Source organism: Aphelocoma coerulescens, chromosome 3 (genome assembly GCF_041296385.1).
Source record: "Aphelocoma coerulescens isolate FSJ_1873_10779 chromosome 3, UR_Acoe_1.0, whole genome shotgun sequence".
NCBI classification, from domain to species: domain Eukaryota; kingdom Metazoa; phylum Chordata; class Aves; order Passeriformes; family Corvidae; genus Aphelocoma; species Aphelocoma coerulescens.
Window position 1 is genome coordinate 42,242,527 of NC_091016.1, and position 16,802 is coordinate 42,259,328.

Genomic DNA, 16,802 nt, shown 5'->3' on the forward strand with positions numbered 1-16,802 from the left:
TCTATATGTATATGATATATGTATTACATATATGTATACATACATACAGATAAAGATGGTCCTGTACTTGGGGCCCAACAACCCCATCCAGCACTACAGGCTGGGGGCCCAGTGTCTGGAGAGCTGCCCAGTGGAAAAGGACCTGAACATGAGCCAGCGTGTGCCCAGAGGGCCAAGGAGGCCAATGGCACCTGGCCTGTATCAGGGATAGTGTGGCCAGCAGGACCAGGGCAGGGATTGTCTCCTGTACTGGACACTGGCAAGGACACACCTTGAGTGCTGTGTCCAGTTCTGGGCCCCTCACTGCAAGGAGGACGTTGGGGTATGGGAATGAGTTCAGAGAAGGGCAACGGAGCTGGTGAAGGGTCTGAGGCACAAGTCCTGTGAGGAATGGCTGAGGGAGCTGGGGGTGTTTAGCCTGAAGAAAAGAAGGCTCAGGCTCTTGTCACTCCCTGCAACTGCCTGAAAGGAGGCTGCAGCCAGGTGGGGATTGGCTTCCTCTCCCAGGGAACAAGTGACAGGATGAGAGCTTCAAGTTGCATGAGGGGAGGTTTACACTGGATATTAGGAAAAATTTCTTCATGGAAATAGTGGCCAAGCATCAGAACGGGCTGCAAAGGGAAGTGGTGGACTCACCATCCCTGGAGATACTTAAAAAAATGTGTAGATGTGGTGCTTAGGGACATGGTTTAGTGATGGACTTGGCAATGTTAGACTTATATTTGAACTCAGTGAACTTAAGAGTCTTCTCCAACCTAAATGATTTTATGATTCAAGATTGGGATGGGGTTTTTTTTAAGGTTAGATGACATTTTAATTTTAAAATAAAATTAAAGTAAAATAAAGAAAGCATTACTGAACTGCCACATGTAGCAAGCAGCTGCCTGTTAGGTTGCCCACAGTTTTTTAGTTCAAGCTCCTCTTTTTTGTCCCAGTCTAAATGGCTCGGTTTATTACAAATTTTTAACTTCTGTATGGGTTGGCATTTTGGAGCCAATTGCCTCTTGATTATAAAGTAATATTCTGCACAAATTAAGGATAAGACAGCACTAAAAACTGTGGGCTTTTTTCCAGAATCTTTTGTTCTCACGGTCTTAGAGTACTGAGTAACTCTAGCAAGTGTAGCAGGTACAGAGATGCCTGCCTTTTTGCTTTTTCTTTTTCTAAATCCCTTTTATACTCACCCATATAACTCTTCATACCCTGCAGTGATTTACCCATGCATTGTTAATCAACCTTATTTCCCAACACCTCTGCCTACTCTTACGGTCTATTTTTCTTGTGTTCCATAGTAACTTTTGCAATTATGCAAGTCAACGATCTTATTTCATCCTTGGAGGTACACGACAATTACTATGTTGGGTTTAAAAAAATTGCCTTCACAGAGCATTGTGTAATTGACATCATATAGCACTCTTTCTGCTACCTTGTTATTATTTTAATTTAAAATTGTAGTAATAGAACACCAGCATTTCCACTTTAATAAATAAAAAGTGCCCTAAAGTTATGAGTATAAAAAACTTTACCACAAATATTGTTGTCCAATAAATATATAAATATTAATATAAAGGAGTTTATCAACTCCTTTATTAACTGCTGCATGAAATGAAGGGGCATATGGGTGCTTTTGTAAATGGTTGCACAGATTCCTCGGACCCTGCCAGATGCTTCAGATGGAACAGGAGAAGCTAGCAAAGGGAGGCAAGCCCATTTAATTTCAGGAATTTGAAAAGATGCAGCACGGGAGTGTTGTGTGTGCATCTTCACTTGTGTGCTTTTCTATCCCAAAGAACTCAGCAGGGACCTACAGTAGTCAAAGTTATTTTAGACAGAATCAGTCTAGCTAAAGGAGGATTTAAAGTACTGAAATCCTGAATTATCTGTATGCAGATACATGTGGAAAAAACCCCTACCTTCAAATCTGAGAAACAAGATTTTAAAAGAAACAGCAGTATCTCTTTATTTGGTGAGTTTCTAAAGCTGATTCAGGTTGGAACCTCCTTTGCAGAACTGCACTTGGCAGCAGATCTGACATTTCTTGTCTTCCTACTGGACAAGGAAAAACTGTAAATCATCCCACTGCTTTCCCACAGAATATTTTTTACACTCCTGCATTGGTAGCACTAACTAGGAAAACAGGTTAACCTTTGCCTTTAGTCAAGCCTGCTCTAAGTCTCCCATTTAAAATCAGAGCCTTGACATCACCTTGATGTTTGCTATTTTGAAACCTACCTGCCTACTTATTAGTTACACAGGCAGGAATGTAAACTGGCTTAGAGACTTTGAATTTTGTTCTATTTTTATCCAGAGAGCTGGAGTGAAACTGCATACAGAATTTTCAACCTGCCAAACAGAGGTGTCCCAAGAAAAAATTACTTGGAGCTACCATAGTGATATTTATGTAAGCAAAAAGGAAAAAAACCCTAGGTTTGCCACATGTTTTGATAGCCCTCTGCTAGTTTCTCAGGTGTCCTTCTGCAATTCTTAAAGCTTGATTTCTTGCTTGTGTAAGCTGCAATTTACATGAATTTTCTTGCTCCAGCAGTGTGTTTTAAAGAAACATTGACAGAGCTGACATTGAAAGAGCAGGTGAAATCTTGAGAGCTGTAGATTGATAAACAGGGTAGCTCTGCCCAATCCAGTGAAATGTTTCAGTCATCAAGAGGAGACAGGGCACTCAGCACTGCATGCAAGCTTGTGCTTGCCAAGCCACTGCCTAACTACACAATGAAAGTCTTATCAAACACATATGGTCCGAGGAGGCTTGTGCAGTCCCAATGCTTAACAAATGGTTGAGTCAGAATCATAGGTTTATAAACTGCATTGCTTTCTGGGAGATAATGTGGAGAGGGAGAGTGGGCAAGAGAGAGAAACATCTGAAGCAAAGGGGTGAAGAAAGCAGGCTGAGGATTCCAGCCAGCCCTGCAAGCTATGTCAGAATCCCTCTGCAAGTGTGCAGAATTATTACAGCCTCCTGTATAATTTTATTTATATAATTTATCACAGCATAATTTTAAAAGTCTTAAAAAATAATTATTTTTGTTAACTTCAAAATGGGGGGAAAGTATCTAATGTTTATTGTTGCAGTGTTTTTTCAAAGCTTTTGCAAAAGAGAAAGGAGAATGAAGACCAAAATCAGTGGCCTCAAAGAAGACTTTGCTTTGGCAATTCGTGACAGAAGAGAAAAATTGAGTGTAAGAGCAAAGTAGCTCAGAGTTCCACATCATTGTGAGTGCAGGTGGAAATTATCCTGGTGTGTAGGAAGGGGAGGAAGGTAGTAGAGACAGCTTGACTAAGAGATGTCAGTGACCTCAAGCACAAGAAACTGGTTTTGCAGGGTTGCTCTGTAAATCAGATCAACAAAATTATCTGAATTAAAAAGGAGAACAAAAAAGTCTTTGTCCTTCCCTCCCCCACTCTTTGTTTTTTGTTAGACTGAGTTGTTTCACTGACACAGCTGATGGTGTAGGCCTACAAACAACTGCTTCAGCACTACTCAAGGAGTTGATACTGATGCTTAGAGGAGAGGATCTGCTGCCTTGGAGATGAGATGTTTAGCATGTATTCAGAAAGGTCACTACTCTTCAGTACAAATCTGAGAGGGGAAAAGACTGGCTAGGTAGGAGTAATTTGAAAAAGCCTCTGAGGTGAAACAGATCATGACCTGCAGGTGCAGCAACAATGTGACACTTGCAAAAGAAAAAAAAGAAGGCAAATGTTTGAGTCATGTAGAAACAGATGCAAATCCAACATATCACATAACCTTCTCAATCGATTTAGCACTGACAGTCTGAATGTGAGGTCTAGTAGTGAACAAACATTAAGTTACAGAAAAAAGTAAATTAGCTGGAGATAGTTCAGAAGAGAACAGGAGAAATATATGTTCGAAGTGGCCTGTAAGGGAAAAATCCAAGGAATCTTTTTATTATAGGAAGGACTGAGGAGATGCATGACAGTTTCCAGCTCTGCACCATCTTTTTATACACTCTTCAAGGATTAATTCTTTTGTCAATGTCCTCAAGAAACAGAAGAAATAGTATGGACCTAAAACTACAGCTTCTAGCTGTAGAAGATCTAGAAGATTTAGCTTCTTGTCTCCTGCCATATGTATAACAAATGCAGGAGGAGACTGCCTGAGGAACAGTGTGCAAGCATCTATCACTGGAGGTTTTAAAACAGGTTAGACGGGCCTCTGTTGGGAACAATCCAGATGTGGTAGGTGTTCTCTGGGAAAAAGGGACAGTGAGCAGGATTAACGAGGCTGCTTCCCATGTAAGCCTCTGGAATTCAGGTGAGCAGCCTGGCCATGAAAAGCACAGAAAACATGGCCTCACCACTCCATGCAATCAGGGACGCTCCATACCGAAGCATCTCTGCAGGGCCACTGCTTGCCCCTGCCACAACAGGAATTTCACATTTTGTGCTGTTCTGCTTTTGTCAGTGAGTGGAACATAAATGTTTGCTGCAGTTGTGGGGGAACAGTGTTTCATTTTACTTCTAGGTCATTAAATTTTTCTCTTTTATTAGTAACAGTCCTCTGACCACCTGTGTTACCTGTGCTGAAATGCCTACAAAAGCAGCTTGTAGCAAAGAGCCATGCTCATCATGAGAGAGGATGTCTACTGTGGGACCAAACAATGATGACCCAGAGGTGGACCAACAAGTTGATCAGAGGGATGGAGCACCTCTCCTATGAGGAAAGGCTGAGAGGACTGGGACTGTTTAGCCTGAAAAAGAGACAACTTCAGCATGACCTAATTGCAGCCTTCCAGTATCTGAAGGGAATTTACAGGAAAGATGGGGCAAGACTATTTACCAGAGCATGTAGTGACAGGAAAAGAGGGAATTGGTGCAAATGGAAAGAAAGTAGGTTTAGATTAGATATTAGAGAAAACCCCTTTACTGTAAAAGAGGTGAGGCTCTGGAACAGGTTGCTCAGAGGGGTTGTAGATGCCACATCCCTGACGGGGTTCAAGGCCAGGTTGGATGAGGCTTTGAGCAACCTGATCAAGTAAAAAGTGCCATGGCAGGGGGCTTGAAATGAGATGATCTTTAACCCAAATCCTTCAAACCCAAACCATTCTATGATTCTACGGTGGCCTCTCGCTATAAACGTCGCTTACGCCGCTGGGCTCCAAGGCCCCTCGGCCGTACCATGGCACACTTCTACTTCCTCACGGTCTGACAAACCCCCGGGAAGCAGCACCTCTCCCCCTTCCCAGCTGTCGCAAGGCGAGCAAAGGCCACCCCGGCCCCTCACGGGCCGGGCGGGCACCGGCGCAGCCCGGGCGGAGCGGGGGGCGGGGCCGTGCCCACGGGGGCCGGCGGGGCGGGCCGGGCCGGGCCCATGATCCCGGCGGTGCCCGGTGCTGCCGTCAGTGCGATTGGTGCTCTCGCCATGGCGGCTGGTAACGGCAGCAAGACGGCCGGGCGGCTCTACGACATTGTGGTGTTCGGCGCCTCGGGCTTCACCGGCCAGTTCGTGGTGGAGGAGGTGGCGCGGGCGGCGGCGGCCGCCGGCGAGGGGCAGCTGTGCGGCGGCCGCCTGCGCTGGGCCGTGGCCGGGCGGAGCCGCGAGAAGCTGCGGGCGGTGCTGGAGCGGGCGGCCGAGCGGCTGGGTACGGGCCACGGCCGGGGCGGGGGGCGCAGCGCCGCGGCCTGGGGAGGCCCAGCGGGTCAGGTGTGCGGGGAAGGGCTGAGGGGCGAAGCGGGGCGAGCTCCGGCGCTGCGCCGGGGAGGAAGGGGCTCGTCCTGGGCAGGGCGATGTCGGTGACGGCGGTCTCCGCTGCGCAGGGAAGGCGGCGTTCGGGGAGGAGGTCGGTGTGCTGCTCTGCGATGTGGGCGACGCGGGCTCGCTGGCCACCATGGCGAGGCAGACCCGGCTGGTGCTCAGCTGCGTGGGCCCGGTGAGTGCGGGGATGCGGGCAGGGCGGTGCCCCCGCGGCCTCCTCCCCGGGGCCGCGCCTCGGCTGCGGGCGGCCGGGCTGCCTGCGCCTCAGCGGGGCACGGAGAGCTGCCGCGGCCGCACAGGGACAGCACAGCTCTTGGAACTCGACCCCGGAGTTCCAGGTGCAGCCGTGTAGTGCAGTGGCCGAAGGGTTTCCCACCGCCGTCGCAGGCGGTGCGGTTCACGGACAGGTCTCCGCACTGAAATACATCGGGGTTTGTTTTCAGTCTTTCACAGGCAGCCTAAGATACTGATGGTAAAGTTTGGCCCGGCGTTTTGGGTTGGTCCAAAAAGTCAGTGGTGCTAGGGTTAAATAAGGAACTGGAAGAGGGGCCCACAGGCTTGCTGCCATAAGCACTTGGCCCTTTTAAAACTTACAGTGGCAGTATTTCCACTGCATTCAGAGAGCATCAAAGTGTGCAAGCTGAAGGTTGGGTCGTGACCATGTCTTTGAAATTAAGAGTGTTTAAGTAGAGAATATGCTGATAATAAGAGTGCAGAAATTGTAAAGTGAAATTAGTGGCACTATTCAGATGGTCTTGGTGATCTGATCTATGAGAGGAATCAGATGCAGCAGTCTGCAGCAAACTCCGTTATCAGCAATGAAGTTTGTTATGCTTTCTTCTCCCCATACTCCCAAGAAATAGAAATGCTATTGCATTTTAGCCCCACTTAAAAAAATCAATAGCCACCAAGTTCCTTTTCATTGTAGGGATGTACTTTAGGTAAAGCACATTGGGTGAGTTGTGGTGTGTGGGTTTTCTTCTGTTACATCTGGTGTTCTTTCCTTCTATAGTATAGATTCTTGGGAGAACCTGTGGTACAAGCTTGTGTTGAAAATGGTGCAAGCTGCATTGACATTAGTGGAGAACCCCAGGTATGTGATAGTAAAAAACTGCTACCTCATATCAAGGCTATGCAAAAGGAGTGTTTGTTTAGTATGTTTCATGTTTCTTAACATGAAGACAAACTCTGCCTCCTGATCTGTAATTCTAAGGTGCAGTAATTATTTTAAAGTACACTATACTTACTTTTTTTGCTTTTATGACAAGAGCCTCTTTGGTTCTCTCTGGAAGTCCCAAATTGCTGAATTCTGCTTCAAGCCTCTGTTGTGATTCTACATAGGAATTTTGTACATTTCTTTTGACTGCTGTGAAACTTTCGTACTATAGACCAGGAATTATATATAGATCTATAAAAAGATACTTGTACGTGGTTTGAAGCATGGAGGGTGCTATGATGTGACTGTGAAGTGCTGATGGCTAATACTGGGTATGGCTAAGAATGAATTTCAGCTTAAAATATTTGTTCTGACTGTGTTTCAGTTTCTGGAAGGAATGTACCTGAAATACAATGAAAAAGCTGCGGAAAAGGGAGTGTATATTGTTGGAAGCTGTGGCTTTGACTCCATACCAGCGGATATGGGAGTAATATACACCAGAGACAAGTTGAAAGGTGACTAGAATAAGTGTATTTTTATGGTGAAAAAGAAATGCAGATGATGCTGTTATCTGGTTTCCTAAAGCAGCCGTGCTCCCATGGAAACTCTTTCAGTGTCTCTCTTGGCCTGCCTTTACCAGGTGACCAGTTTCAACCAAATGCGGTTATGGTTAGCTCAGTTGTTCAGAGCATGGTGCTAATAACACTGAGGTTGTGGGTTTGATCCCCATGTGGGCCATTCACTTAAGGGTTGGACTCGATGATGCTCGTGGGTCCCTTCCAACTCGGAATATTCTGTGAATCTGAGAGGACAGAATGTTCAGCTGCGAGGCGCAGGCTGCTCAGCCAGTGTGTGGATGTCCCTGGGCAGCCTCAGCACACTGCCTCTTGTACAGTGAGAATGTTGTAGGGAAGAGACTGTGGGAAAGGGCCCACAGATTGGTGGGTAATCAGGTTTCCCAAGTTTTATTTTCAACTGCAAGCTCCAAGAAGCTGTTGTGTGAGTGTAAGTAGCAGGACAGTGCCCTACAGTGCCTTTTACTTTAATGGCAGCTAGAGGGTAACTGAAAGATGAGAAATATATTTGAGAAAAGATCTGAGAGGATTTAATTCTGTATAAATAGTACTTGATCCTGATCTCAAATAAGAATACTCTGTTCATCAGGTCTGACTTTCAGTTGGGAGGGCCCATAAAGAGTATCCAAATGTTTTGCTTTTATGGACTATTAAAAAGGCTGCTAAATGGGAGTGGTTTAAATTGGAGTGAGCATTCAGTTGAAAAAACCTCAATTCAGATCTGACTAGAGGGAGAAACAGGGCATGGAAATGAGTATCTGGATATTTGTGAGGTTGTAATTTGATGTTTGATACCTGTTTTGAATAAAGATGTCTTTTATCTCTTCCTATTTTGACTTTATGGCATTACCACCTGTCTATCCAGTTGCTTGCTGTACCAAAACTTATCCATACACAGTTTTCCAATCTCAGAAGAAACTAAGCAAAACAAATCAGAATTTGGAGGTGTTATGTTGTTCTGCTGTTCATCAAACTAAGCATTCTTTGCAAAACACAAGCTGTGCTAAAACTAAATGTTTTGGGATATTTTGTATGTTTTGGTTTTTTGGGGGAATTTGTGGGTTGCTTTGTTTTGGTGGCGGGTTTTTTGTAGTTCAGGCGTACCAAAATTTTAAGTCCATATTTGCTTTCAGAGCCTACATCATCCTTTATTTTGAAACTTGGAGGAAAACTAAATGTAGCTCTTAATATAACTTTCCTTTTTTCAATGATTTTTTTATATTATCTCATTAATTAGATAAATAAAAAATTAATGAATAGAGGTAATACTAGTGACCTGTAATACTTGCTAACTCAAATAGCTGTGCATCTTAATGTTATATTACTTTGTTTTGAGATAAAGACATAACTCTGCTTTTTCAGCTGATAGTGTCAGTGGCCTGCTGTTTGAGTCTACTGGAGCATTCTCTGGCTTTGCAGACTAATGACTGCATATGCCAAGTAATGTTTTCTCCTTTCTTACAGGTACCTTAACTGCTGTTGAGAGTTTCCTGTCAGTGAAGTCTGGGCCTGAGGTTAGTTGGTTTCTACCTTCTTAAACTCAGGTATTCGACCTTCTTAAAATCTTATGATAACATCACCATAGCCCATCAGAATAACTGTTGCTACATTAAGTCAGACCAAGGAGCAAGCTGGCAGTTCTTTGACGATGTCTAAGAACTTTATTCTTTAAGAGCTACTAAAAGTATCCCAAGCAAACACCCTTTTGTAAGGTCTGTTTGCAGAGCTGTCTACCTACACTTTGCTCAGGTAAGCTGTTTTAAGAATTATTTTGCAGAGATGTGGGAAGGATTCCTACACAAGTGAAACTGTAACAGGTCCATAGTGTGTTGCCAGTAAGCTTAGTGTTTTGCTGTTTGGGTTTTTTGTTTGTTGGTGGGGGGAAGAGTTGTTTCAATGTACTTTAATGCATGTAATCGTAATACCTGTAGGTAGGAGTTGTAATAATGTGTTATATATGTAATAATTCTAATGTCATTGTTAAAACAATGCAGCAACGATCCAAGCCAGTCTTGATCCCCAACAACCAAACACTGCTGCCCCTGGCATGAGCACACATCTTGCCTTACAAACCATCTTTGTTCTTACAAACATCTGGAGGAGTGGAGGAAGCCCATGGAATGGGAGAGTAATATCTGTCCATTAAGGAAGGGGACAGAGTAGTTAATGGGAATATATAAATCTGTATGTTGGGTATGAAGATGTTTAAATAAATAGCATAAGTTCAAAGTATTGGTAAGAAGGGATTTCAATAATGACAGTTAACTACACTGAGATGGTTAGAAGAGATACAGATATGTATTCAATTCTGTGGGCCCTGAGTATGTTGCAGATCACATGGAATGAGGCATGGAGATTGCATAGGGTCTGGCTGAGCTGGAGTTAATTCCCCACAGCAGCCCTCTCAGTGCTGTGCTTTGTATGGTGTCAGTAACACACCCATGTTCTGGCTACTGCTGAGCAGTGCTGGCACAGCACTAAGGCTGTCTCTGCAACATTCCCCCTTCACCTGGTAGGCTGGGGTGGGCAAGGTCCTGGCAGGGAACATAGCCAGGACAGCTGCCCCAAACTGATGTCAAAGGGATATTCCATAAACTGTGTGAGTTCTGCTCAGCAATAAAGACTAAGGGAAAGGAGGAAAAAGGGTGGAGGTAGGAGAGTGGGGAGGCATTTGTTACTATGACACCTTTGTTTCCATGTGCAGCTTTTGCTTTATTAAATTGCCTTTATCTTGACACATGAGGGATTTTTCTATCTTATTTTCTCCTCTCCCTATCTTAGCTAGGAGGAGAGTGATAAGAGTGTCTTGGTGAACACCTGGCCAAAGTCAATCCACACCATTTCAGTATACTGTCACCATAACACTTATATGTAATAATTGTAATACATGTAGTGATTCTAATGTCATTATTAAAATAATACATGAAACCTTTAAATACTGAACTAATTACTGTTTCATGGTGTGTCACAAGGGTGTTTGTGTACATGATGGGACCTGGAAGTCAGCTGTCTATGGCCTTGCAGATGAAGGCAACCTGAAGAAGCTTCGAAAAAAGATAGGATACGCCCCTGTTCCAGTAGTTGGTGCAAAGCTTAAGAAAAGGTATAAGAAGCATAAGATGCAAAATATGCAGTCTCCTAATAGTTTCAGTATTTATGATACAGATTACGAACACAGCATTAAATACTAAAAAGATGCATTTAGGCCTTTAGTAGAGTATGAACACGTAGATGCTCATGTAGTAGAATTGAAGATAAGTTCAGTTTTACTGATTTTTTTTTTTTTATATATATCTTACTGAAAAGAGAACACGTCCCAGCATTTACTGAGTTTCAAAGTTAACATGTTCTAAAGGACTTCTAGTGACATGGCAAACTTTTGCTTTCAGAAGTGATTAGTAGAATGGAGGTAAAAAAATGAAAAGACTGTTATATTGATTATCAAATACAGCTTTGATATAGTGCATATAGCAAAGTATATATAGTGATACATATATGTAGTGAATTTTGAGTGAGGCAGGGAGGTATTTGGAATTGCTTGCTTTCAGTGAAAAGTGATAATGTCATAGAAATGCTTGAGAGAAAAGTGGTAATGGTAAGGCCATTATGGTCAGTTTCTTTCAGTTTGTGTGAAGATTGGAACTTTTTTTTTTCTGACTTAATTTTTGTTTCATTTGCAGAGGGTTTTTGTTTTACAATCAGGAATTCAAGGAGTACTGCATTCCATTCATGGGATCTGATGGTTCTGTTGTGAAAAGGACTCAGCGTTATTTGCACACCGAGTTGCAGGAAACACCTGTACGTTACTGTTATTTGTACATTGTGTCTTCTGGGTGCACTGGCCTGTTTCATGCTACTTGAGACTGTGGCTGATGAGCCTGCCTTTGGCTGTTAGCATGATAGTTATGAGAGTGTCTTGTAGGGTTCTCCTGCTGCTGATTTCTGGGTATGTATTTGTAGAGAATGGAAATCGTGAGTCACAGAAATATTTGAAAGGTAGCTTTCATGATAAATATATAAAATTCTGTTTCTGTGCAGAGCCTTTTCTTGTTGTGTCAACAGAGCTTCTAAAAGGATCATAACTGTTGTCTGTGTAGCTACAGCCAGTTCAGTATAGTGTAGTAAATAGTCTGATAAAGAATTCATAGGCTGCTAATTTTTATCTTTAGATTTCTTTGATGCTTGGGTCTCCAGTGTGCAGAGTAAAGGCAGTGTGACATAATGGTGGAAAGGATGCTTAATTTTTGTTTTCCATGGCTTCCTGAGAGGAGACAAGCACCAACAATCTGTATAACTGCTGTGCAGGGTCACAGGCATCAGTTAAGAGATGAGGGTGAGATGGTGCTTTAAAAATATACTTGGAAGCTACAAATGAGAAAGGCTTGCCATTGCTATTTCAGTTTCTCTTAAAGAAAAGCACAAGGAGGAGAAAATGAAGATCTAGGAAAAAAGGCTGAAATTGGTTACCAAAACACATCTTCTGTAAGGTTTTCTGTTCTTGTTTACCATGTTTGCTCCCTCGTCACTCTGTAATTACATTGTCTTTCCAGAATGAATGATAAAGTGAAGCATTCTTCAAACAGTTCCTTAGGACTAAGATAATTGTTTAAGGCCCTATTTAAACTGATATCTGCTGTATGAAACAACTGCATCTTAATTTGGGGGTAAATTGATTTATAAAAATTAATTGATGGGAAAGATTGATGTAAATCTTATCACTGAAAATATATTCTTGCTTCAGGTCCAGTATGGTGGCTATGTGAATGTAGGTGGTCTCGGCTCTGTTATCAAGCTGATGTTTGCGGGCATGTTATTTCTTCTTCTGGTGAAGTTTAACTTTGGAAGAAAACTTCTGACAAAAGTAAGTTTTCAAAACACAGAATAATTTAGTGTTTGGAGATACCTTTTTTCCCCTCTAATTTACTGTTGGTCTTTTTTTTGTTGTCTTTCTTTTTTTCCTCTCCTCTATTCATATAGTACCCGGAATTTTTCTCTGCTGGACGCTTCACAAAGGAAGGGCCAACCCAGAAACAGGTAACTGACAGTTTTATACCACAGTTATTGAATACATTGTTGTGGTAATGGTGGAATAGTAATTTAGAGTCAACTGCTTAGACTCAAAGAAATAATTTCTAAATGAATCACAGAATATTCTGGGTTAGAAGGAACCCACTAGGATCATCAAAGTCCAGCTTCTGGCCCTGCACAGCACCATCCCCAAGAGTCACAAGTGCCCAAGTGCATTGTCCAAGTACTTCCTGTACTCTGTCAGGCTTGGTGCTGTGACCACTTCCCTGGGGTGCCTGTTCCAGTGCCCAACCACCCTCTGGGTGACGAACCTCTTGCTAATATCCACCCTAAACTTCCCCTGGCACAACCTCAGGCCATTTTCTCTGGTCCTGTCACTGGTAAGCAGAGAGCAGAGATCAGTGTCTGCCCCTCCTCTTCCCCTCGTGAGGAAGTTGTAACTGCAGTGACATCTCCCCTCAGTCTCCTCCAGACTGAACAGACCAAGTAACTTCAGCCACTCCTCACACAACTACCCCTCTAGGCCAAAATTCACATTGTGTGTGCCTGTTCAGATAGTTACTGGATATTTAAATAATCGTGCCTTTTGCTCTTAGACATCAAAGTATGTGTAACTCCTATGAGAAATAAATGGGTAATGTTGCTGGGCCTGATGTATTTCTGTGGATGGCTCAGAGCACTCTTCTCAAAGGTGATGACCAAGGGAGACTGATTAGAAAAAACTCAGGACTGAAAGCACTGAGAGAACAAACAGAGTTTAGTACAAGGACAATTCCAACAAAGCGGAAGGAATTAAAAATTTAGATTATATCTTTTAAGCAGTAATCCAAAATAACTCTTCTTGTGTTTAAATGGATTATAGTATTTGGCAGGATTCTATATATAGAATTGGGATACTTGTGCTTTCCTGGTAGCAATCAGTTTCTGTTTTGGTGACCATGCTTGTCTTGTCCGCTACAGATGGATGGAACCTCTTTTACAATGACTTTTTTTGGTGAGGGTTACAGTGAGGGACAGGATCCCCAGAATGGCAAACCAAATGTGAAGATCTGCACTGAAGTGAAAGGACCAGGTATGTGTTAGTAGCAGTTGACTGCTTTTGCCTAGCATTCCCTGCTCTAAAATAGGTTTATGATTGTACTGCTGTCCCTTTTCACCCTTGAGAAGCACTTGCAACATGAACAGTCAACAGCCTTTACAGTGTATTAACTTGGATACTAGAATTTGAGACCTGGTTTTTGAAATAGCCAGTTCACTTGCATTCTTGTCATTCTCTTTCCTCTGACTTTCCCAGTTCTAATTTTCATTTTTGCAGAGCAGACCTACTGAAGGAAGGGGGCTTTAAAGGATAGTTTTTAGTTGTTATAGCCTGGACTTAGTACTTTGTTTATTCCCAGTTCCCTGAGAGTGAACTTAAACAGGTCTGGTGTGGTATAATTTCTAACTATCACATACTTCTGATCAGGTCATTCCTTTAGAGGAGATGATACCTGAAGTTTGGAGGGAGCAAGAATGTACATTCAGGAAGGAGTTACTAAAGTATAGCTTCTTTAAATAACTAGAGATGCGGCATAATGCAAGTGTCTCACAGCAAAACTCTGAATTTAGGCACAGGATGGGAAAAGCTCTTGCTGTGTCACAGAGCCCTCTTTCACCATGATATGGTCACGGTTGTGTGGTTAGAGGCAGTTATGTGAAGCAGTTATTTGTCTGGATTAGATCTTAAGGACTTCACCAGCTACCTGGTCTGATTACTAGGTGTAAGAAAAGCTGTTCTTACGTGGAGAAGGCTTTCATTGCCAAAGACACTATTCTTCAGAATGCTGTAGGGGAGAGCAAGATTACATTCTACATTTCACCACACTGTATTTCATTGGGGGGGGTTTTGTTTTGTTTTGTTTTTTTTGTCAGAGCCTGGATATATTGCTACACCAATTGCAATGGTTCAAGCAGCTGTATCTCTTCTGGAAGATGCAGCTTCTCTGCCTAAACGGTAAGTACCTTTCCAGGCTGAGCAGCTTGCTCTCCCTTAAAGCTACTGTGTGCGAATGTTTCTCTTTGAAAATCCATTTAAGAGCCCTGTGGATTTGTGTTACCTCATCCAACTGGCTCTGCAAGGGAGATATTTCACCATGAGCTGATTTAAAGCCACTTGCTCTTCACCAGCCAATCAGTATGAAAGGATGTACGCACAGGCTTTTAGTCAGGCTTTTGCATCAATGTCTTTATCGTCAGTTAATGGAATGGTTTCTGTAGAGTTTGCTGGATGCAGAAATGAACCTATGATTATAACCACCCTGCCACATTAATCACCCACTCTTTTCTGGGACAAAGTGGCTTTTTCTTTCTTAGTCAGGGAAGCACATCTTTAACTTCACAGAAAGGTGTCCCTCACTCACTGTGCCACTAATGTTTTTCTTTTTTGATTTTCACCAACAGGGGTGGCGTATATTCTCCAGGAGCTGCCTTCTCCAAAACAAAACTGATTGATCGCCTCAACAACCGTGGTGTTGAGTTCTCTGTTATTAGTAAGCCTGAAGTCTGAAGTCAAAACATAACTGTATGAACTAATACCTTTCCTGGGTCTAACTCTAATAAAACTCATTTGGCTGCAAAAGCCTAATCATAAAACAGTTTCACTGTGCTATTGTTTGCAGCAGAAACAGAAGAAAATTTGAGTTAAAAGCTATAATACTATTTGCTATAGTGAGCAACCCCCTAAAGGGTGGGTACTGAGTGTTAATTCACAGACATATTAAATTGGTAACTTCTTGGGTACTAATTTGGGAATTTTAATCTTATTCATCTAAGTTCAAGTTCCTGCTTAATGGACTCACTATAGTGTATCTGCTTCACAAGTAACCATAGCTGCCTTGCTTTGCCCCATTCTGCAACTCTGTGAAGCAGGCAGCCTGGGAACACAAGTGCCTTAGCAGATGAAACTACTAGTTATTCCTCACGTGTTTGGCATATGTCTTCATTAACATCTTCAATGAATCTTTATTTAATAACTGTTCTTAGTGCAGATCTATGTGTAGTTTCTGTAGTTAGGTAAGTAGTAGTATTGTGCTTTTGCTTCTGTAAAGAAGGAGGCTTGTTCTGCTGATTGTTTTTGGAATATGACCTGAAGTAATCTGGGTTCTGGCTGCACTGGCCTGTTTCACACTACTTGACACTGTGGTTGATGAGCCTGCTTTTTGCTGTTAACGTAAGAATTATGAGAGTGTCTTGTCCTGTTGTCTGATTTCTGGGTTTGTATTTGTGGGCCATGGAAGCCTTGAGTTACAGGAATATTTGAAAGGTAGCCTTCATGATTTTCAGGAGTGTGAATACATTAAATTCTGTTTCTGTGCTTTTTTTTTGTTGTTGTTTCAGTAGAACTTGTAAAAACTCTGAAAATTACTCTTAATATATATAAAGGTTGTAAAAGTCTTCCTCAGCTGTATCACATTCACCTTTTGTATTAGGAGGGAAATCACATACAACTTGATGCTTTATAGTGTTATAGCTGTATTGAAAATTGCTTTATGGATGTAGTTCACTATATGGTGGTGGTTTAGGTGTTGCTTCTTAAGTTTATGCTGTCACTGCACTGTCTTCTGTAACCTAAAGTTAAAAAACATCTGTTATTACTTTATTCATTACCAAACAGACTAATTTCACACTGAGCTAGATGAAACTGAGGACACTGAAACACTGCTTTTCTGGTCACATCACCCCTGAATGTGAAACATATGTACATGCTCTGTACTACACGTGAGAGTTTTTGTATTTGAGGCACAGAGATCAGAGCAGTCCCTTTGTGCAGTTCACAGGCTCTGGTATTTCTGTTCAGAACTGACCATTTCCCACTGCCCATGACCAGGCAGCAGTTCTCCAGCACAAGGTCTGTATGCAACCAGCAGTGACCATCACAGTGCAGTGCCCTCTGCACTGCTCCACAGCCAGAGTGCCCCACTCTGCCTCGGACAGGGTAAAATACAATTGGCTCCCCAATGCTTAAAGCCTCAGTCATGACAACAGGTTATTTTTCAAATTAATTTCCTGAAGAAACAAAAATCTAGCATCTTGTTATCTGCACTGTTATCTCCTATCCCAGTAATTTGGAATTTCTGTGGTACTCTTTTAAAAGGCACACAACCATTACTCCATATGGCAGCACTTTCAGTTACTGTATTCCAGATGCCTGTCAACAAAGCAACAGCCACAACTTAGTTCTGCACTAATTAATCAATCTGCACCTAAGATGAAGGGACAGTGCTGTAAAAATACCTACACATCTTCATCTAGCAGTGTTCAGATCTTCCTAGCT

The 16,802-nt window shown here is 42.6% G+C and overlaps 1 protein-coding gene across 1 annotated transcript; it reads left to right on the top strand.

Annotated features, from left to right (window-relative positions):
* Nucleotides 1–5,332: 5,332 nt before the first annotated feature.
* Nucleotides 5,333–15,847, top strand: SCCPDH (saccharopine dehydrogenase (putative)). Its single transcript, XM_069009949.1, has 12 exons — nucleotides 5,333–5,618; nucleotides 5,794–5,906; nucleotides 6,744–6,824; nucleotides 7,273–7,402; nucleotides 8,927–8,976; nucleotides 10,435–10,565; nucleotides 11,143–11,260; nucleotides 12,204–12,323; nucleotides 12,440–12,496; nucleotides 13,451–13,562; nucleotides 14,402–14,483; nucleotides 14,930–15,847. Exons 1-12 carry the CDS (start codon nucleotides 5,348–5,350, stop codon nucleotides 15,033–15,035), a joined length of 1,371 nt encoding a protein of 456 aa, XP_068866050.1. The 5' UTR covers nucleotides 5,333–5,347; the 3' UTR covers nucleotides 15,036–15,847.
* The last annotated feature ends 955 nt before the right edge of the window (nucleotides 15,848–16,802 follow it).